Source organism: Choloepus didactylus, chromosome 21 (genome assembly GCF_015220235.1).
Source record: "Choloepus didactylus isolate mChoDid1 chromosome 21, mChoDid1.pri, whole genome shotgun sequence".
In the NCBI taxonomy this organism is placed as follows: Eukaryota; Metazoa; Chordata; class Mammalia; order Pilosa; family Megalonychidae; genus Choloepus; species Choloepus didactylus.
The window spans coordinates 37,705,286-37,727,973 of NC_051327.1; the positions used below are offsets into that span (position 1 = coordinate 37,705,286).

General features: G+C 39.3%; 1 protein-coding gene across 2 annotated transcripts; it reads right to left on the reverse strand.

Annotated features, from left to right (window-relative positions):
- Positions 1–877: 877 nt before the first annotated feature.
- Positions 878–14,981, reverse strand: RSL1D1 (ribosomal L1 domain containing 1). 2 transcript variants are annotated; one of them, XM_037815478.1, is made up of 9 exons: positions 14,604–14,981; positions 13,982–14,121; positions 12,342–12,480; positions 11,621–11,769; positions 11,429–11,530; positions 9,345–9,438; positions 9,131–9,256; positions 6,977–7,288; positions 878–5,109 (listed from the first exon to the last, which is right to left on the reverse strand). In XM_037815478.1, exons 1-9 carry the CDS (start codon positions 14,808–14,810, stop codon positions 4,780–4,782), a joined length of 1,599 nt encoding a protein of 532 aa, XP_037671406.1. In that variant the 5' UTR covers positions 14,811–14,981; the 3' UTR covers positions 878–4,779. The 2 variants fall into 2 exon arrangements, with proteins under 2 accessions (XP_037671406.1, XP_037671405.1); XM_037815477.1 differs by lacking the exon at positions 6,977–7,288 and having other exon boundaries at positions 14,604–14,937.
- Positions 14,982–22,688: the final 7,707 nt, after the last annotated feature.

Here is a 22,688-nt window from a genome sequence, read left to right on the forward strand (position 1 = left end):
AGATTTTTACAACAATTGTAATTATATTTAAAGAATGAACAGCTCTTTCTTTTCTTTCATTGCTACTAAGTATTATTGAAATTTCCTGTGATGATGTGGTTGGATTTAGAATCTAACTGCTTTCCTTTTGAAATACTAGTGAAGGTCTAACTTGCAGCCTATGCACGCATCCTTGGAATGGTCACCCCACAGACTAGCTTGGACACAACTAAAGGGACTGCAATTAGATTAAAAAAAAAATTCCTGTGAGGAAACAAGGGTAGGGAGCCACAACCTGGAGCTGCACCACTGGTCACCATGGGACTGACCAGTTTACACTTCTTGGGCACCTATCTAGTACATAAATTCTTCCAGAAGCAACAGATCCCAAGTCTATGACATGCAAGGACATGTGCTGTCACTGGCTGCTAGTGTTGTTCAGGTGGTAGAACAACATTCAGGTCATTGCTCAGCACATCCCAGTGGAACATGAAGTGCCATAACATGTTTGCCACTTTCACGAGAGCATCCCATTCCTCTCCACTTTGGCTACCTCCCAAGAGTACTTCTTCACCTCCCAAGGCACAGGAAAGGAAAAATAAATAACCAGAGGAAGAGACCTACGAATGTATGTTGACTAAAATCTGATAAAAGGTTGTGTATCAACTCATTTAAGTAAGTTTAGACTATTCCAACTGCTCTGGAACATGTGGTTGTCAATTTAAGGACAATGTGAGATGTAAACACCACATAGAAAAATCAATTCTAGACAGCACAAAGTCATGAGGAAAAATTAATATGATTACATTCAGAATTTAAAACTTTGACAAGAGACCCCAGGTATTTGTTAAAGTATATTTTTCAAAAAGATAAAATCATGACTCATACAAATATAAAATGAGCATGTCAAAGATTTTATTCTACACATTAATTAATGAGAGGACCAATAAGAGGTTAAAGTGGTTCAAATAAGGATATGACTTACAGAGATTTATATCCTCTAAGTAACAGAATTTATTTGCATTATTATGGACAGGAAACATTTGCATTATTATCAATTTTCTACAAGTTAACTTTTATCTCTACAAAGCTGTAAAATGGCCTAGTCAAAGAAGTAAATAATCCATGAAGGGTCTGCTAGATTATGGCCAACATTCCATTGAAAGAACACTCAATAATCTCTTTTGCTCATTTCAAAGTCTTCTAAAATTTTCTTGAGCAGTTATTTTTTAACAGTTAAATAAAACCCAACAGCCTGCTAAAAAGCTATTTGTAACATAAGACATAAGCATTAAAAAACAAAAACGGAACAACACTGCTATATATTAGTGGCAACCAACCAATACAAAATGGGAAAGGATACAATTCAAATTGTCAAAGCCATAATAAAAAATATTCAACCTCACTTAACAGATAATACAAACTAAATCTAACAGATTTACTTGTATTCAACAACCTGACAATATTGATACTAGGCAAATATGGGGAAAAAACATACAAAGCATTACACGGGCTTTTAAAAAGTTGTTTTAGCAGTATCTTTCACTATTGTAAGCATGCTTCCTCTTTTGACTCCATCTTTTCCATATACATGCTCTAATATACAGATATGCAACACAGCATTCTTCAGACTAGCAAAGAACCAGAAAGATGCGTAACATTCAGCAATACAGAAGTAAATTTCTGGTATGTCAATAATCCATACAATGGGATACCAAGCAGGTAATATGTCTATAAGTGCTGATAATGGAAGAAGTTTAAGATGCACCGCTAAATGAAAAGATGTAGCCATACAGCAGGCATAGTGTAAGGCCATTTTAATGTACCCAGTATACACAGCTTGTTTGTAGTAAAGTGTGTAAGCTTTGGGCAGTTTCCTTTTGGGAAGCTGTTTGAATGTTGGTTTTGTTGTTTCTAAGTAACTCTTGGGCTGTTTGGTACGTGTTTTGCTGGGCACTTCGCACTTTCCTTCTTTGTTTCTGGTATCCCTTTCTCCATTCAGAAATGGAGTGGCTCGGAGAGGTTTTGGACCTCTCCCCCTCAAAATAACGTATATTCTAAGTTAAAAACAGTGATGACTGGATAATGCAGTTATCAAGAGAAGTCCCTTAGCCCCTGCCCCCACCTCCTTGCAGTCAAACTGCTTCCTTGGACATCAAATTCTAAGGGTGCCACCAACTAAACTAGGGCTGTAGAGGTTTGAGGCTATGTTTTATACATTAATTTCCCAAGTCTAGTACTGTACTCGCAGTTTGTAGGAACTTAATAGTTACAGCATGTGAGGATGTGTAGACGGCTGGATGAATGTAGGGAAATCTGATAAAACTTGGTGGCTGAGTTCAACGAAGTTTCTGAGCCTGTCATTATTGTACGGTTGAGTATACTGGAGAAGATTTTGAGGGACATCTATAACGAAAATTGAGTGTCTCACATTACCAGCCAATGTCTTTCAGAATGCTGAGACATTTTTTAAGTGAGTCAAAATTCTAGAGGCCCTATTTCCTGTAACTTCAAGTATAGAAAATGCCACAAACTGAGTTTTTTAATAACAAGAGATTAATCATTTTAAGACAGTGTTGAACTTAGGTTAAAATATAACAGGCTAAATAACTTGCCATATTGTCTCTCTAGCACCAATATACTGAAACGATCATAATCAAAATTTTTTGCGTCATTTCATTACAAGCACTAATTCCTTTAGGAGCCAGGGTTTGACAAGGACTTCTTCGAGTTCATGAAGTCCCAGCGGGGAATCCCTAATGGAGTACTGTGAACATTAACACTAACTGTAGGTTGGGAATACCAGAGCAATTTAAGAAAAAAAAAATGTAGAAAGTCAGAAGAACCTTCAAATATTTAATTTGATGGCAAAAGATTTTCTTTGCTACTTAAAACCTTTAAACACCCATGAATTAAAAGTAGAGAAAGGGTTTTTAGTCTGGTGAGACATCATGACGCTTGGCAATTTCTTCATACCCTCACTTTAACATTCCTCAAGGGAACTGTAAAATACTATGTGACTTTTAATAAACACATTCCTTAATACATTCAAGGCATTTAAAAATATTAAACTTTTAATGCTCATTAGAGTTCCTGAACAAGTTACCTAAAATTCAAATACTTTTTCAAAACAAAAATGTTACACTCTAATTTCTCCCATTAGATCTGTTCTCTTCCATGAAATCATTCAATCGGCCAGGTAAGGGCATGTCCCTGGTCCTTCCCAAGCCTTGCAAATCCAGTACCATGATTTGGACATTTTTCGTTACAATTCAGAACTATCACCCATTCCTCAACTATGGCCTTCCTCTCAAAATACTAGTATCATGTTCAAGAAATATAAGTAAATCTTTTTTTTAATATAGAGAACATTAGGAGTTTATTATAGTGAAACTAGGGCACAGCAGAACAAGAGGGAAAAGTCTACATCATATTCAACAGACTAAGCTACAAGCCAAAGAATTTGGTGTTGTAAATACTTGGCCAAAGGATGGGACTTGGAAAAACAAAACAAAACAAGACAAGTTACGCCTGCAAAATCACATCATCTAGAGAAAAGGTTAGCATGAATATGTACATGAGTTTGTCCTGTGGAAAAAAGGAGACAAAGCTTCATCCTTGGAGTCACAAATAAGTAAAGCAGGTCCATCTAATCATCTTTCCATAGGACTTAATTTCTATGGAAAAGAAGCTTTTCAAATGTATTAAGACAAATCCCTACAACACAGTAAATGTACATTCATTTTTAAGACTGAAAGGACAGTGGGATTACAAATAACTTTGTATTTAGGGGCTTTCACAATTTAAAAAAATCATTACAAATCAACTTGTACTACTAAAGAGCAAAAGCAGTCTTGACAACTCCTTCCACTGCTTCTGAACCACTCAATCTTTGAAAGCGTGCCCCTCTTGGGCCTTTTCACAGGTGAGCACCTGCTTGCACTACAGTGAACCCATCACTACTAGGGATGTGTTCCCCAATTCAAATCCAGTGAAAGGTCATGTACCGAAAAAGCCATCTACTGCCTTGGTATGTGTTTGACAACTCTTCTTAGGAGTCTGCTTTCCCAGGTTTCCAACCTAGAGTTGCCATGTGTAGGTAAATCTACACAGGTAGGTACATCTACACAGGGTGAGGAGTGATTTGGAGGAAGGTAAGATAAACATTTTCTTGCCTCTAGTAGGCAGGATTCCATTCAATCCCTCTACAAATGACCTTGCAATTTCCCTCACTGTATGTTTGCTAACTCAGTGATTCACAACTTGGGAATTAAAGAAAAAAACTGATTCCAGGGCTCCTCCTAAGACCTGCCAAGATATACCATCTCAGCAGGAGAGCCAAGAACTCCATGTTTCTCCTAAGTTCCACAGCCAATTCTCACAAATCAGCTTTGGGAATGTCTGCACAACCGAGTGGAATAGAGCTCATGTCAATAAATGGTTTAAAATAGGGAAGGAAAGTTCCAATCATAAGCCTTCAAATACAACTGACAAGATTTGGCATGCCAACAGTATACCCAGAAGCAAATGTCACACTTTAATAAAAAACACAACCACAGAGAAGCAGTGTATTTTCCCATTATATTAGCAAACACAAGAAGAGCAATTAAAAAAGATTTTACTTCACACCACTGGTTCCTACACTCAGGAACATAAATCAGAATAACATGTGGAGGTTTTTAGGAATATTTTAAGTCCAGGCCTCACTCTGGAGAAGGGTGTAACAGGGGCCAGGGCTTGGGTATTTTAAAAAAGCTCATCAGGAAGCCCTGATCTTTCCCTCTGGTCAAGCTGCTGCTTTTAGTTTGTCTGTGACAACATTTTGGGTTTGAGGGGCCACTGCTTGGGGGTCTGGGGCACTTTTTTGGCAGATTTACTAGGAGTAGCAAAGAATTTAGCCTCTGGCTTTTTTGGAGTCTGTCTTAGGTCTTTTTTCCCCATTGAAGAGTTGATTTCCTTCTCGGTCTCTTCTTTGATTCTTGGCTTCTTTCCTGGGCCTTTACCTGGGGTATCTTGCTTTGCAGCTCCAGGGGTCTTCAAAGCTGCAGACGCCTTTCTCTTCTTCCCTAGAGGTGTGCTGGAACCTGGACTATTTTCTGGAGTTTTCTTTACTATGGCACATGTTTGCACCTAAGAAAAAGAAGAAAGTTCTCAGGTCTGGGGGAAAAAGTTGACAATATTAACTCTAGTAGTTGTTTTGTTTTACTAGGTAACCACCAAAAAGGCACACCTCAGTGCAATGAAATAAGGAATAGCTTATTCTTTTGATTCACGGATGGTTTGAAAGGTGGCTGGATTCCATTATTAACAATTGTAAAAGGGATTCTGGTCTCCTTGGTGCAATCAAAAGAAATCCAGCTTTTTCCTAGGATTGAGGGTAGGGACCCCTGGAAGTAACCACTGGGAACACAACTTGAGACCTGTGATCTAATCCTGACTCTTCTGCACATGAAACTGTAAATTCCTTCTGGTAGGTTAGAGCAGGGGTCCTCACTGAGGCCAGTCCATGAGGACTGGGTGCCCGTTACAAACACCCTCCCGAAAGTGTGATTCAGAGGCTCCTCGTGGGGAGTGTTACATGCCAGAAATCATGGTTCTCCAAGCACACACCCCAGATAACTGTTCCTGGGGGTCCAAGGACAACATTCTAACAGTGGGCTCTGCCCAATATAGAAGTGGGATACAAAGACAAAAAAAAACCCCAAAACTGGTTTTGAGTAAATATAATAAGGACTTTCATGGGAAGTTTGGAAAACATCACAAATATATAAAACCAAACCCCCCAATAACCCTGTCACACAGTGTCCTCTTCCTTAGTCTCTCCCCCTGCCCCAGGAGTAGGTATTTGTCGAAGGAGCTGAGCATTTCCCCAATGATTTCATTGGCACTATAAACTCTTACTAAACACACCCCTTTTAGTTACTTTCAAAAACCACTCCAATATATGTTCTCTACTCTTTGCTTCTCTAGTGAACACTGAGTAGACTTGTTACTCTGATCTCATTTCCTAGATAGGCTCAAAGGGTGCTGGCACTTCGAAGGCATCACCCAGGCAGCTATGTGTTTTCACTCTTTAGTTTCTAACACATTACCTGCTGATCCTTCATAACAGTAACAGCTTACTTTTTTAGAAAATTGACTAAACAGCTTATGATTAACATATGGGTCTATTATGTTAATTTCTAGTTTTTTTATTTTTAAATCTCAATAGCATTTTGGGGCACTTTAAAAGAAATACTTCACTAGTAAATGAAAATCATCATGCTGTTGAGGGATTATTGTTCCACAAAACATAAAGTTGGTCAAGTGCAGTTTGGGCCCTGGGACTGCTCCTCCGGCTTGGTGGGAACCACCCTGGGCACCCTCAGCAGAGGCTCTGCCCCGAGGGCCCAGGGAGTTTCCTCGGAACGCACGGCGAGGGCGACCCTCGAGTCTCTCAGGGACCCATTTCCCCCTCATTTTCAAGAGTCATTCCCCCAGTAATTGGATACCTTGAGTACAAATCGCATTTGCAAAGAACAAAATTTCATAACTCATTAAATCATCTCCTCTAACTCATGAAGTCAGAATTTGATTAAGAATTCATGTGGGAGTGGGGATGGGGGACGGAGACTTTAGAGACATGATCTAGTACCCAAGCTTGCCCCGGTAAATTCTCCAGGACAACCTACATGCTGAGCCAGAACACACCTTTAGAAATGGGACCATTTGCTCCACTTTCTGCCCTGTCCCACTTTCTAAAACAACAGGCAATGTTTCTCAGAATTATAAATAAGACCAAATCTCCCTTGATCCCCAACGTACGTAAAAGGTGTTGTTTACCAGGCATCACTCCCCAAACTGAGAATTTTAATATCTAAAATAAGGGTACAGTAAATCAAGGTAACAATCTCCATAGGTCTTGGGGTTTGTCCTAGTACTTTTCATCTATTATTTAGAAATCTTTGGGTAGAACACTCAATTATCTGCTCTGAACCTTAAATATTAATACAAATACCTCCACAATTTCTTTAGCAGGCATTCTGTCCATTGGTATCAGCAGTGGAATCTCCTCATCAGATCCATCTTCCACTTTCAATGGGGCTTTCACTCTGCTTGGCTCCTGCTTCTCGGGTCCTGGGGTGCCCCGCTTTGGGGACCCAGGGCCCTTTCCTGGAGCACCACTGACCTGAGGCGCCTGACCTTTAGTAAGGACTTGGCTTTTTCTTTTTCTAGCCTCTCGCATTTCCCTTTTCCTTCTCTTCTTCTCCCTTTTTAATTCGAGCTTTTCTTTTTCTTTGATTTTTAGTTTTTCTTTTCTCTTTGCCTCCTACCAAAACAAACCCAAACATCACTTTAGCAGAGGATACTTCTGTTGGCAAATAAATATCACAGACTGAGTGAGCACTTGCAGTTCCAATGACTGATGAGATACCTGAAAGGTCTGTGAGATGTACACACTGAGTGAACAAACCCCATTACCAGCACTTGAATAACAACTCTACTCTACCATTTTCAACTCAAAGCCAGAGAAGCGTCTTATGGATAAATCATATACAGTACAGGTATTCCAGTATCTGGGTATCTGAGGTATATGGTTACACATTTTGTAAAAGTCAACCTCTTTTACGGGTGAGTTAAGAATAATTCTGAGTTGCGTGACATGTAAACTACATCTCAATAAAGCTATTACCGAAAAAGAAATCCTGACCATTTTTCCCCTACTTCAGAATGTGGCTTAAAGTTAAAGCACAGGAAAGTTTACATAGCTGGAAGAACATTATCCTTAACACAGAGCACTGTTAAATGAAATCTACAAGTGTCCAAATTCCATTTTAACCATTAATATCAAAATCTTCACAAAATTCTTTACTGAATCTGCTCAAGAATGGCAAAAAATTCAGACATCCTGCTTCGAACAGCAGTGATCTGTTATTTTGGGCCATCCTCCCAATGAAAACAAGTAAAAAAGTGGGATAAAATGTATTTTCTTAACGCTTTGAGCTGATTACACGCAAGTAATTTAAAATGGGAACCTAAAAGGATAAGCAAGCACATCAGTCACTTTTGCCCTGAGAACATTTGCTGATCCCTAACTTTTAACAACTGGGTGGGACCAGGGGGTGAAGTCGAGAGAAATCAAACTCCAGAGTCCACACCTGGTCAGGATTCTGAGAAGACCCTCCTCACAATAAGCTGGGAGCCCCGAAGGTTTACACGCTCAGGGTAGGATGTAAAGGAAATGGAGCCCAGGCAAACTTCTGGCCACTGTTTGGTTTGAGTCATACAGGGGAATCGCAAGCTTCGAATGTGCTTTAAGGTAGCCCAGGCTGAGTGTGCCCTGGTGCTTGGCAGAAGTAAACGTAAATCCTCTGGAGAAAAGTATCCTCAACCTACGCCTCAAGGTATTTCTACAAACAATTTTTCAAAGATGATGACCATCACACAAAGATGACTGAACACGCAAGGAACCAGCAGAAACAGACAACTAGCTGTAACACAGAGACTTCTACTACATGACTTATCAGGCACCTGCAAAACACCCAGGCTTAACATGTTGAAAGACTGAAAACATACTGGGAGATTATTTATAGCTCATAGGAACCCAGAAAAGTGACAAGACAGATCTGAAAAAAGAATAAAACATCCAACTTCTAAAAGTAAAAAATTAAAATTATAATGAATTAAAAGTAAAAAATTTGGTTGAAAAGAGAATTAACAAACTAGTAGACAAGTCTAACAAACAACATTGAATGGACTGCATTTTCTCTCATTCTGGCTTCTTGAGATAGTACCAGTGGCACTAATTATCCACAAACCAAAATCAAGAAGCATCTGTTGTCCTAATATGACCTCAAATTTTGCCTACAAATAACAAAGTACTTAATAAAGCAGATTTTGGTTTTCCTCTTTCCCTCTTGCCACAGCACAGGCCTCTTCTAAGCCTAATTACCACTTTTATGATATTAAAAATTAAAATACTTGTTAACAAATACAAAATATTTAGGTCTTAATGTATCCCTTTCATAGCAATACTAACTAATCTCTTATTTAAAGTGAGCACAATCACTGGAAAGCTGAAGACACTTGAAAAGGCAGGAGCGGCAATCCAGTTCTCTGGGTCAGTTTACGTGATAATTCACCTATCAAGTTTTAAAAAAAACCTACTAACTTTTTTCTTCTGACCAGGAAGGGATACTCCTCTAGCATCATCCCAATTGCTCTTAAACGAAGAAAAGATTGGAAGGGCAACCGATTTCTCAGTTTTTAGGTATAAAAGTTTCACACTTGCCCACTTCTGAAACAAAAAAGAGAATAACATAATTGATACATATTTTGCCTCTTTTAAATGAACAGTCAAGGGATATATCTGCAAGACCATGTACCTCTGGCAATTTTTCTGAAAGCCCTTTTGCAACAGCAACGACATTCTGAAGGATGTGCTGCAACTTCATTCCAGTGTGACCAATGCGAATAGTACTAAAATTTAAAAAAGTATTAGATAAAAAGATTTTTAAAAATAATTTGTTTTCCAAAGTAAAGCAGAGCTATGGGGGAAACAAATACACAATCCTGAAGTTTTATTTTTTTTTAAGAGGTAGAAACATTAAAATCTTTAGGTCTAAATATATTAAAGGAAAATTATCATCTTTAAGTGTGGGCTCCATGTTCTAGAAATTCCTTACACTTGAAATCAAAAGTCACACCATGAAGAGGTGACTCAGAAGAGCTGGCATCTAGCTGTGTGAGTCAGTGGGCAGGGACAGAGGCAGTTTCTCCTTCATTGTAGCAAACCCACAATCAAGTTGTTGTGTGGGGAATTACCTCCACAAGTGGCAAGGAGAGGGGTTCCTGTTACCTTTATAGTTCTACGGGCCCTGATCAAGACCATCCCTTCAGGTGAAGTAGAGAGCAGACCTAAGCCAAGTGAAAGTCCAGATGTGCCCGCACTCAGCCACTGGGATGCCTGTCCCTGTCCTGCAAGCTCCTCCAGCCCCATGGGAGCTGAAAGGCAGGCTCACTGCTGGCTGGGTGTCTACCGAATGAGGTAGACACTGGTGCACCCACCTCCCTCCAGCCAAAGACAGGGCTCTGCCTGTAAGCACCAGCTTTCTTAGCTTCCCAGATGGAAACATGGGGCAGAGGAAGGAAGGAAGGGAAGAAAGGGAAAGGAGGGATGGAAAATAGAGAGCTATTCTGTTAGGAACATGTAGAAAAAAGAGATAAAAGAATGGTTTTAGTTTTGCTATTTTTTTTTTCTTTCCAGTTTTCTACTTTCCTTAAGCTGTGGATTCTGACTTGGAAAAACCCCAGAGGCAGGAGACTGCTGCCTCCTTTTCTGTCCTGTTCTCCCAGCTCCTTAATGACTCCATGAGCCAGGCCTCTGATCTTCCAGCCAATCTTCTAGGCTTCCTATGGGTCAGTAACCAATGCAAGGGGGGCTCGGGGTCCACACCTGGCAACCAACTCTTCTCCATCACTCAAGTGAAGGGGCTTCCCACCTGCAGCCAGGAGGCAACACCCAGGGCCATGGGTCTTGCCTAACACCACCTGGAGATGCTCGCTGAGGACTGGCCTCCCAAGAGTCAAGAAACTTCTGCTGTCTGGTGTTCTGGAGTGTAATGACTGGGACTACCTGGGCTCCTTGGCTATCTTTGGGTGGAAAGGCATGGGAGGGAGGGCTGTCTCCTACAGCTCTGCTCTGCTGGCACCTGCCCACTCCCCAGCCCCCAGGTGCACTGTCAGTATTTAGTATACTGCATTTCAAATGTTTAAAACTTGCTCCCCCACCCCCAAAAGCTGGTAAACTGCCAAGCTCTCAAATTTAACCCACCTCTCAGCCCAACAATAAAGTCTGGCTACAGGTGGGAAGCCCCTTCACTTGAGTGACTGAGAAGAGTTGGTATTCTCAAGTGTCCGGTATCTGAGCCCGGGGCTGGGGGCTGCATCTAAGTCAGTATCCTGGGCAAATTTAAGTCAATGTGCCAACACAAAGATGCCAGACAAGTTGATGAAACAGGATGAACACTGAGTTCATTCAAAAGTTAAAGGAAGACTAAAACAGACTCTCACTTCAAAGGATAAACTAATATGTTGATGTGAAATCCCAGGACTACTATATTCTCTAAGCACTAATCTTATTTCTCTTCCTTTCCTTAATAGTTACGGCTGCCCTGTACAACACAGTATCCGCAAGCCATATGCGGTTACTTAAATTTAAATTGAAATGAAATAAAAATCAGTTCTCAGACACATTTCAAGTGCTCAAGTCATATGTAGCTGGTGGCTACTGTAACAGATGGTACAGATATTCACTGCAGAAAGGGTTGTTGGATAGCCCTGTTCTAGAGAACTGAATACTTCTAAGTAACAGATTTTAGTTTCTACAGAACTTAGTTTCATTAACACTATCTTCTGAAATCTTAAGCATAAGATTAAATAAAGGCACCCATGAGTGCCCTTTACCTACCTGCAGGAACCAGTTTTAGAGATGTTTAAGACAGTCCCACCTATAGATCCATTGATCTCTTTTGATAAATTCTTGGCCAGAAGGTTTACAGATACCGGAACTCTATAAAAACACATAGATGTTCAGAGCACAATACATACACACCTATAAAACTTCATTTTGCTAAATTCCAGTCATTGCAAAGAAACTTACTTCTTTCTGAGATAAAAATGTTTCCCTATGATGGAGGGTAAAAGCCGCCTAATTCTTGCATCAGTAAGGAAGAAGTCAAAACTACCCAAGAGGCGGAGCTTGGCTTCATAGGGTTTATATTCCTTTTTTAAAGTTCGGAGGGGGATAATCTAAAAAACAAAGAGAGCAAAAAAAAAATTAAGACCCTGAATGACAAGAACAATATTTAGGCAACAATTTGTATTCTAATTCTATTCGTATTTTAAAACGTCCTCAAGCCATACCTAGCCTATCTTAGGAAATATTTGAGTGCCAAATACGTGCCAAGCACTAATCTACATGTTGGGGCTACTGAGACAAATAAGAAGGGATCCCAGCCAAAGAAACCTAGATTGGAAGGGTGATAAAGACAATTAAACCAACATCCACAAAACAGGGTGCTAAGTGCCAAATCAAAAGCAAATATAGGATGCTCTGGGAGTCCAGAAGAATTACAGTAGACTAGTCTTTTGTATAATCTACAATACATAAAGGTTACTGATGTATACATTCAGCTTTCAGGTCAACAAATCTTGACAGCCCCTCCATCACAGGGAAGACAGAATGCAACTTACCTAAAAACACCAAAATTAAATTAAAGAGGAAAAAAAATGGAAAAAATACTAGGAAATAGGTCAATGTATCATTGATCACTTCAACTGAATTAAATCCTCTGTCTTGAAAATATTAACCTGCTCCGTACCTGAGAAATAGTGTTAATTTTATGCTTGTTCAAAAGACTTCTATAGAAATGTTCTGTCTTTTCAGGAGTTAAATCGGGTTCATCCTTGGTAAATAAACAGACTTCTGCTAAATCTGACCGAATACTATAAGGCAAAGACCTGCAAAATACATGAGAAGTAAGGCATTATTACAGACAATGTGTATGTTTATATTCTGCAAAATATACAATAAATTTACTGTTATCTCAATAACCTCATTCATGCTATTTAAGAAAATACTATTACTAAGTACAACATTTAAATATAATATCCAGTTTTCCATGATACAGAGAAGAGATTTAAGATTCAAGGACATCACAAGCACCCAAAGGCTAAAAGACCAATAAGCATTTGGGATAGAAGATCTAAAATCTAAACAAAGACACCCAAAATACTGAATGTGCAATTAATTTATGTGTTCTATATATACACCTGTATTCGAAACTCTTAGCTACAATTTAATTGCAACAGCTAAAACAGAAAACATGAAGCAAATCAGGAGGAACCAACAAATGTGTTGAATAGTACCTTGAGTCTTAAAAAATAGTAACAAAAAACAGGGTTACTGCATTCCACAGGCCTACATGTTTTGAGGAAACACCTCCTTAGTTTAAGAAGAGATAGCAATACATGGGCATGACTTGCCAAATGAGAGGAAAGGTGTGTAATGCAAAGCTGGCATGTGGCAGAAATCACCAAGAAGTTGGCAAAGTAACTTAGAGAAAGTGAGAAAGCTTTTCAGAAGCCTCAGCAAAGGTGTAGAACAAAGAATGCACATGGAATACATAAAGCAATAAATAAGGTAAACTGGCTGGAGCAGGAGGTTTTTGACTATCAGTTAGATAGAATTTGAGAATCAACCACCTCCACCTCCCTTCTATGGGAAAAAGAAGCTATCCTCCACACATCTTTCTTAAGCAGAGCTGGGGTTTTTTGCCAGTTAGAATATAGGACACCCAGTTAAATTTGAATTTCAGATCAATAAGGAATCATTTCTTGGTGTAAGTATGCCCCAAGTATTGCATGGGACCTACTGATACTAAAAGAATTATTTCTATTTTTATGAGATAAATCTGGCAAATATGGAGAGGGCATCTCTGACCTAAGATTACTGGCAATAAGAATGTGTAATCACAATGTTTTTTTTTTTCCCCAAAGAAAGGAATTCACTGGCAAGTCTTTGGTTTCTGTACAAGAGAGCAAGTCCAGAGCCTCAATAATTCTAGCCCAGAAATAGCTTGATATGAAAATGTAACATGTTCTGCTAAAATACAAAAACTATTTAAATTATTCTACCTTCCTTCTTTCAAAAAGTAGATTCAATAGAATCCACAAGCCCCCAGAAAACTGGTGATATTTCTAGAAAATTATAGCATGTCTGTACTCCTCCTATGGGTCTTTTAGGCACATTTATTTATTTCATATAAGATTTTAATTGAGTTTGCAAAGCGTCCATTAGAAACTAACTTGCGATTGTTGAAGTTACACAGAATGACCAAGCAGATAAAAAACAGTAATGTCGCTGTATTTTTTACATGATTTTTCTGTACACATGTATCTTCTCTAATTAAAAAATTTATATATTTTTTTAAAAGGGCAAATGTAGAAAATCAGAACTTACAATCTGACCCTCAGTTCTTTACTGGGAATTTTCCATAATACCACCATTAAAAATAAATTTTCTTTCTCATTCAAAAGCAAGTCATCAGCGTTTTTCCTGGACTTGGAATTTTCCAACAAAGCTGCCAACGCCTTTCTAATCTGCAACGTGGAGATACAAAAATAAGTTAGATCTTAATCTAATTCAGTATTTTCCTGTCCCCCCACCCCAACTTTTTTTTTTTTTTTTTTGCAACTAGCAATTAATTGCTGGCAGTTAACGGCGAACCGGCTCCCTGGCTAAAGCGCTTTATATACAGTGCCGTCTCTGATCCTGGAGAGCAGAGGGCCAAAGAGCCCATTTTAAATAAGGATTAACTTACGCTTGCAAAATTAAGTGACCTGGCAAGAGAAACAGCTGAGAAGCAAAGCCAGGTCTCTCTTAAGAACCCCAGTTACACTTGCAAACCAAAAAAAAGGGGCCAAGCCGCGAAGCAGGAGCCTACTCCCGCGGATCAAGGAGCGAGCGAGCGACCCTACCAAAGCGCCGGGGACTTCCACCAAGGCGCGGAGCCCGCACGTAGGCCCCCGGGTGCTGACCCGGCACCCCCGTTTCAGAATGGTCCTCCCCAGGGGCCACGCACCTGGGCTTTGTTCACCAGCGACTGCCGCTCGGGTGCCGTAGGGGTTTCTGGAGTCGAAGTTGTAGCCAGGGTGGGAGTGGAGACCTCCATGGCCTTCTCGCCTCGTGCAGACGAGAGAACAGAATCCCGGATTTCTTCTCCTGCACATGCGCAAACCCAGGCCCGTAGGCGGAAGTGGAAGGGCGGTGCCAGAGCCATTCGGGTCATTTCCGTGAGCGCGCGGGATTCGGTTTGGGTGCCGTGTGGTAAGGGTTGGGCAGGCGGGAGCTGACGAAGCGGATGTCCCCGCCTGCTGTCCGAGTCGCTTGCTTGAGGCTCCCACCAATCCTGCCCTGCTCCCGGCTTCCATGAAGCCCGGGGGTAGCGCGGCGCCACCTCCTAACCACTCCTACCCGAAAAAACCTCGAGAAAGCGCCTTGAGACGGGCGAGGTGTCCTGTCCGCCGATCCCGTGCGTCACCCGTTCTGCCCGGACGCCGCCTTCGGGAAGGCCGCGGGGGACTGCGGGACGGGCGCGGGTCCCGTCATCACCACCCACCTGCTCTGTGACTTGGGCGAACCACTTTGGCTTCCGAGCCGCCTTCCTCCAACACGAGGATAACGGTCACGTGCCTCCTCACGGGCGCGCGAAGATTGACTGAAGTAATAATGCGCGGGAACCTCCAGACACGTCGTTGAGCGGTGTGAGGGCCCGAAAGATGACCCGGACTCAGAGTCTTTTGAGCTTCCGGTCTCAGAGAGGCGGGAGGTAAGATCATATAAAATAAGTGTGGTGACTGGATAACGGACAGGATGGAATACAGTAGAAAATCTTCCCCCACCCTCAGCCCCGCCCCAGATCCCCAGAGGCAGCCACTGTAACCTTCCAGAGATGTCCTAGGCATGTTTAGGGAGTAGTTATACTTTATTATTCTCTTATGGATTTGAGTGAGTTTAAATTTAATCTTTATTATTCGTCTACACAAATGGAGGAATAGTATACCCACAGTTCTGCACCTTGGTTTTTCCTCTTAATTTATCTTTTTTTCTCTCTCTGTCTCATAATGTGTCTTGGAGTACATAAACCTCTTTGTCTCATTTTTAACAGCTGTATGCCATAGATATATTATAGTTTATTTAGGTACCTTTTAATTGACATTCAGGATGGTTCCATTCTTGGCAACCAATGAAGTAAAATTCTGAGAAATGAAAGGATGGGAGTAGAAGGCTTTCTGTGTCAATTGTTTTCAAAAAGTAGTCCTGTATTGCCAAAGCTCGAAGAAGAAATGTTCTGTTCCTAATCTCTAATGGTGCCCTTGTTTTTAACCAGCTTTTAGAAAATATGTTCTTAAATCTTTGGTACATTCTAGAATCTAGCATGAGATGGAATTACATTTAGCACAAAATTATGAATTGTTATGTCAGGTTTGATGTATGGATATTGTCTAGTATTCTGAAAAGAGCATTGGGCTGTTAGGTGCTTTTTCACCTGAACAAGTGTGAGAACCAGACTTTTCTAGGTGAAGGAGACTGCATGGATTCAGGTAAAAGAGCATGGAGATGTTTGGAAGTAGTGAGTGGCTGGAGCAGGGATGTACAGCAAAGAGGACTGGGAGATGAGGCTAGAATACCAGCAAATTGATGTTTTAGCTAGACTGACAACAATAAAAAGACAGAGGACACAAATGACTAAAATCAGAAATGAAAAGGGGAGTATTATTATCAACCCCATTGAAATAAAAAGGACTATAAGAGAATAATATGAACAACTGTAGGCCAACACATTAGACAGCTTAGATGAAATGGACACATTCCTGGAAACACACCAACTACATTTACTGACTCAGGAAGAACTAGAAAATCTCAACAAGCCAAAAACTAGTAAAGAGATTGAATCAGAAACAAAGAAAATGCCAGGACCAGATTTCTTCTTAGGGGAATGCTGTCAACATTCCAAGAAGAATTGACACTAATCCTGCTCTAACCCTTTCAAAAAACTGAATAGGAAAAAACACTCCCTAATTCATTCTCCCAGGCCAACATCACTCTCATACCAAAGCCAGATGAAGATACCACAAGAAAAGAAAATTATAGATCAATATCTCATATAGATGCAAAAATCCTCAACAAAATACTAGCAGACTGCATCCATCAGCACATTAAAAGCATTGTATACCACTGATAAAGTGGGATTTAGCTCAGGTGTGCAAGGGTGGTTCAACATAAGAAAATCAATTAATGTAATACACCACATTAATGAAGGGGGAAAAAACATGATCATCTCAATTGATGCAGAAAAAGTATTTGACAAAAGCTAGCACCCATTCTTGACAAAAACACTTAGAAAACTAGGAATAGAAGGAAACTACCTCAACATGATAAAAGACATCTTTGAAAAACCCACAGTTACATCAGGCTCAATGGTGAAAGACTGAAAGCTTTTCCTCTAAAATCATGAACAAGACAAGCATGCCTTTCCCACCCAGCTCTTGAAGGGCTTGGGTCTCACACACCAGGCACAGAGTGAGACACGGGTTTATCAGGAGTAATGAACAGGAGAGGGTTCTTCTCTATGGTGGCCAGCAAAGGTAAATGGAATTAGCACTCTGAAAGGGTGGGGAGTGCAAAGGGCAGCTTATAAGAGTTTAGGACAAAGACATTCTATAGGGTATGAGAACAGAATTTCAGCAGGGTCTGAAATCACAGGGGTCTGGAGGTTTGTTATCAACAGTGATCAGGGTAGGAGAGTTTCAGTGCTTTGTTTATAATACCATCTGTGCATACTTTCTTCCTTGAGGAGGGATAATGACCTTTAACTTCTGTCCTTGTCAAGCAGGCTGCTATGTGCTATGGGGCTTCATTCCCCATTAGGGAGGGGGAGCCTGGGCCCTGGGTCCCCACAGATACCCATTGTCACCACTGTTATTCAACATTGTTCTGGAAGTTCCAGCCAGAGCAATTAGGCAAGGAAAAAAAAATTTAAAAACATCCAAATTGGGAAGGAAGTATAACTTTCCCTATTTGCAGATGACATGATCCTATATACAGAAAATTCTGAAACCTCCACAATAAAGCTACTAGAATTAATTAATGAATTCAACAGAGTGGCAGAGTATGAGAACAATACCCAAAAAGCAGTAATGATTCTATACACTAGTAATGAACAATCAGAAGAAGAAATGAAGAAAAAAAAATCCATTCACAATAGCAACTAAAAGAATCAAATATCTAGGAAAAAATTTAACAAAGGATATAAGGGACCTAGGAAATGACAGAACCTTGCTAAAAGAAGTCAAAGAAGACCCAAATAAATGGAAGAACATTACCTGTTCATGAATTGGAAGACTAAATATTGCTAAGAGGTCAATTCTACCCAGTGATTTACAGATTCATCACAATTTTAATCAAAATTCCAACAGCCTACTTTGCAGAAACGGAAAAACAAATCATCAAATTTATTTGGAAGGATAAAGGGCTCCAAATAGCCAAAAACATCTTGGGAAAGAAGAACAAAGTTGGAGGACTCCTGCTTCCTAACTTTAAAACATATTACAGTCATCAAAACAGTATGGTAATGGCATAAAGATAGATATACCGACCAATGGAATTCTGAATGAGTTCAGAAATAGACCCTCACATCTCTGGTCAATTAATTTTGACAGGGCTGCCAAATCTACTCAGTTGGCACAGAACAGTCTCTTTAACAAATGGTGCTGGGAGAACTGGATATCCACGTGCAAAGGAATAAAAGAGGACTCCTTTCTCACACCTTATACAAAAATTAACTCAAAATGTATCAAAGATCTAAACATAAGAGCCAGGACCATAAAACTCCTAGAAGAAAATGTAGGAAAGCATCATCAAGATCTTATAGTAGACATGATTTCTTAGACCTTACACACAAAGCACAAGCAACAAAATTTAAAATAGATTAATGGGACCTCCTCAAAAGTAAAAACTTTTGCCCTTCAAAGGACTTTATCAAGAAAAAGAAAGGCAGCCTACTCAATGGTAGAAAATATTTGGAAACCACATATTCAATAAGGGTTTGATATCCAGAATATATAAAGAAATCCCACAATTCAATAACAAAAAGAGAAACCACCCAATTAAAAAATGGGCAAAAGACTTGAATAGACACTTCTCCAAAGAGGAAATAAAAATAGCTAAAAAGCACATGAAAATCTGCTCAGCATCATTAGCTATTAGAGAAATGCAAATCAAAACCACAATGAGATATCATTTCACACCTACTGGAATGACCACTATTAAAAAACCCAGAAAACTACAGGGTTGGAGAGGATGTGGAGAAATAGGAACATTTTATTCACTGACGGTAGGACTGTAGAATGTTGTACCCACTGCAGAAGACAGTTTGGTGGTTCCTCAGGAATCTAAGTAGAGAATTGCTATACAATCTGGTAATCCTGCTACTAGGCATATATTCAGAACTGAAAGCAGCTACATCAACAGACATTTGTACATTGATGTTCATACAGACATTATTCTCAGTTGCCAAAAGATGGGGGAAAAAAAAAGTGGCCATCAACCAATGAAAGGATAAACAAAATGTAATATAAATGTATGATGGAATATTACTCAGCTGTAAGAAGTAATGAAGTCCTGATGCATGCAACAATATGGATGAACTTTGAGGATATTGTGTTGAGTGAAATAAGCCAGGTACAAAAGAACAAATATTGTATGGTCTCACTTATATGAACTAATTTTAATGAGCAAACTCATGGAGTTAAAATCTAGAGTATAGGTTATCAGGAGATAGAATGAGGGTAGATAATGGGGAGTGATGCATAATTTGTGCAGAATTTTTAATAAGGCTGATTATAAATGTTTGGAAATGGATAGAGGTGAGGATAGCACATTGTGAGTATAATTAACAATGCTGAATTATGGGTGTGATTGCAGTTGAAAGGGGAAGTTTAGGTTGTGTCTCACTAGAGGGAAAGCTAGAAGATAAAACATGGGACTATATAACATAGTGAACCCTGTTGTGGAAGATGACTGGTTAATGGTACAAATATAAGAATGTTCTTCCAAATGTATGTCACTATTAACAAAATGTTAATAATAGAGTGGTATATGGGAAAAATGCACCTAATGCAAACTATGGACTATAGTTAATAGTAATATTTTAATATTCTTTCATCAATGTAACAAATGTACCACACCAGTGCTAAAGGTCAATAATGGGGGGGGGCGGGGAGTATATAGGGCATGGTGTTTCTCTTTTTTGAGCTATGAAAATGTTAATAAAATTGATTGTGGCAATGAAAGCACAATTCTTTGATTATACTGAGAGCCACTGATGATAACTTTGGATGGACTGTATGGAGTGTGAATATAACTTAACAAAAAAACCCCAGTATGGTACAGACGTATAAATCAATGGAATCAAATTTAGAGCTCAGAAATCAGCCCTTGTATCTATGGCCAACTGATTATTGACAAGGGGGCAAAGACCATTCCATTGGGAAAGAATAGTCTCTTCAATGAATGGTGCTGGGAATATTGGATCTCCATTGCAAAAGAATGAAGGTGAACCCCTGCTTCCCACTGTATATAAAAATCAACAAATGGATCAAGGTCCTAAATATAAAAGGCCAGAACTATCAAGCTCCTAGAAGAAAATGTAGGGAAGCATCTTCAGGACCTTGTGTTAGGCAGTGGTTTCTTAGTCTTAACACCCATAGCACAAGCAATAAAAAAAAAAATAGATAAAGGACCTCATCAAAATTTAAAACTTTTGTGCATCAAAGGACTTTTATCATGAAAATAAAATGACATACACACATTCCAATTCTTGGAACCAAGAGTTAAATATGGCTAATTTTAGTGCTATTTCTATGCAATTATAAATACACACATATTATAAATATAAAAAAATAAATAAATAAATAAAATAAAATGACCACCTACATAATGGGAGAAAATATTTGTAAACCACACATCTGATAAGGGTTTAATATCCAGAATATAAAAAGAAATTCTTCAACAGAACAACAAAAAGGCGAGTAACCCAAGTAAAATTGAGTAAAAGGCTTGAATAGGCTTTTTTCGAAAGAAGGTACACCAGTGGCCCAAAAGCACATAAAAAGATGTATAACATCAGTAGTTGTTAGGGAAATGCAAATCAAAACCACAATGAGATAACATTTCAGACCCAGTAGAATGGCTGTTATTTAAAAAATGGAAAATTACAAGTGTTGGAGATGTGAAGAAATAAGGAACACTCATTCTTTGCTGGTGGCAATGTAAAATAGTGCAGCCTTTGTGGAAGAAAGTTTGTCAGTTCCTCACCTAACTACGGAATTACCATATGACCTGGCAATCCTACTTCTAGGTAAATACCCAAAAGAATTGAAAGCAGGGACTTGAACAGATATTTACGGAGATGTTCATAGACTGTTATTCACAATTGCCAAAAGATAGAAGCAACTCAAGTGTCCATCAAGTGATAAATGGATAAACAAAATGTGGCATATATACACAATGGAGTATTATTCAGTTGTAAAAAGAAATGAAGTTCTGATACATGCAACATGGATGAACTTGGAAGATATCTGTGCTGGTTTGGATGTATTATGGCCCCCAAAATGCCATTATCTTTGATGCAATCTTGTGGGGACAGATAGATTAATCTTTTTGGTTAGGCTGTGACCTTTTGATTGGATGTTTCCATGGAGATATGACCCACCCAACTGTGGGTGATGCTTTTGATTGGATAATTTCCATGGAGGGGTTACCCCACCTATTCAGGGTGAGTCTGAATTAAATCACTGGAGCCATATATATGAGGTGACAAACAGAAGGAACTTAGTGCAGCTGTGAGTGACATTTTGAAGAGGAGCTGCAGCTAAGAGAGGACAAAACGCCCCAAGAGCAACATTTTGGGAGAATGCCATTTTGAAACGCAACCTGGGAGGAAGCAGACGCCAGCCACGTGCCTTCCGAGCTAACAGAGGTTAGCCATCCCTCAGTGGCCATCCTTCAGTGAAGGTACCCTATTGATGCCTTACGTTGGACACTGTATGGCCTTAAGACTATAAACCCCCTTGATAAAAGCCAATCCATTTCTGGTATTTTGCAAAATGGCAGCATTAGCAAACCGGAACATCATGTTGAGGGAAACATGCCAGACAGAAAAGAATAAATATTGTATGATCTCACTGATATGAAATAATTATGATAAGTAAACTTGTAAGAGTCAGGATCTAGAATATAGGTTACAAGGGGACAGAGTGGGGTTAAAGAATAGGGAGTTAAGGCTTAAAGGGTGGAGAGTTTCTATCTTGGACAATGGAAAGGTTTTGTTAATGGATGGTGGTGATGCTAGCCGAACATTGTCAGTGCAATTAACATATATTTGAATGTGCTTAAAGTGGAAATTTGAGCTTGTATGTTGTCACTAGAATAAGTTTTTTTTTTTTTTTAAAGGCTGTATTGTTGGGCAGTTAGGTCATTTGTGACCTTGTAGAATGCAGTTTCAGGAAAAGGATTATGAGGAATGTTAGGGATAGAAGAAACATGGAACATTAATTTATTTCCTTTTTTTGGCTTGAAACAACAGAAATCAAACATTGGTTTATTTTTAATTTTTATCACTAAGGTAAACAAACTTAATAAAAGAGCATTTTTGTGCCCCAGGGAATTTGTTACAAGTTTTTTTTAATATTGAGGGTAACTTGTATGTAATAGCACTTTATTCATCTCACTGTATAGCATTTATTGAATTACTTGGGATCCATAGGGCCTGCCTGGCACATAGTAAGCAAACACAGAATGTTGAAAGAATCGATGACTCCCTTTCTGCCTTAAGGCTTTTAAGGCTTTACTTCTAACTTCCCTCCTCCTATTCCAATAACATTCTTTCTTTCTCCTCTGGTAGCTGTCTTTCTGCTTCATATGCACTTTTTTAAAGAAAGAATATGTTTTTCCTTCCCTTTTTTTTTTTTTTTTTTTAAATCTGTTTGTAGACAATGCCTTCATATGATTTCAGCTCTCTCTCTCCTCTTTGCAATCTGGTTCCAATCACAATGTTCCCACTAAAGATACCAGTAACCTGCTTTTAACTAAGTCAGTAATCTTT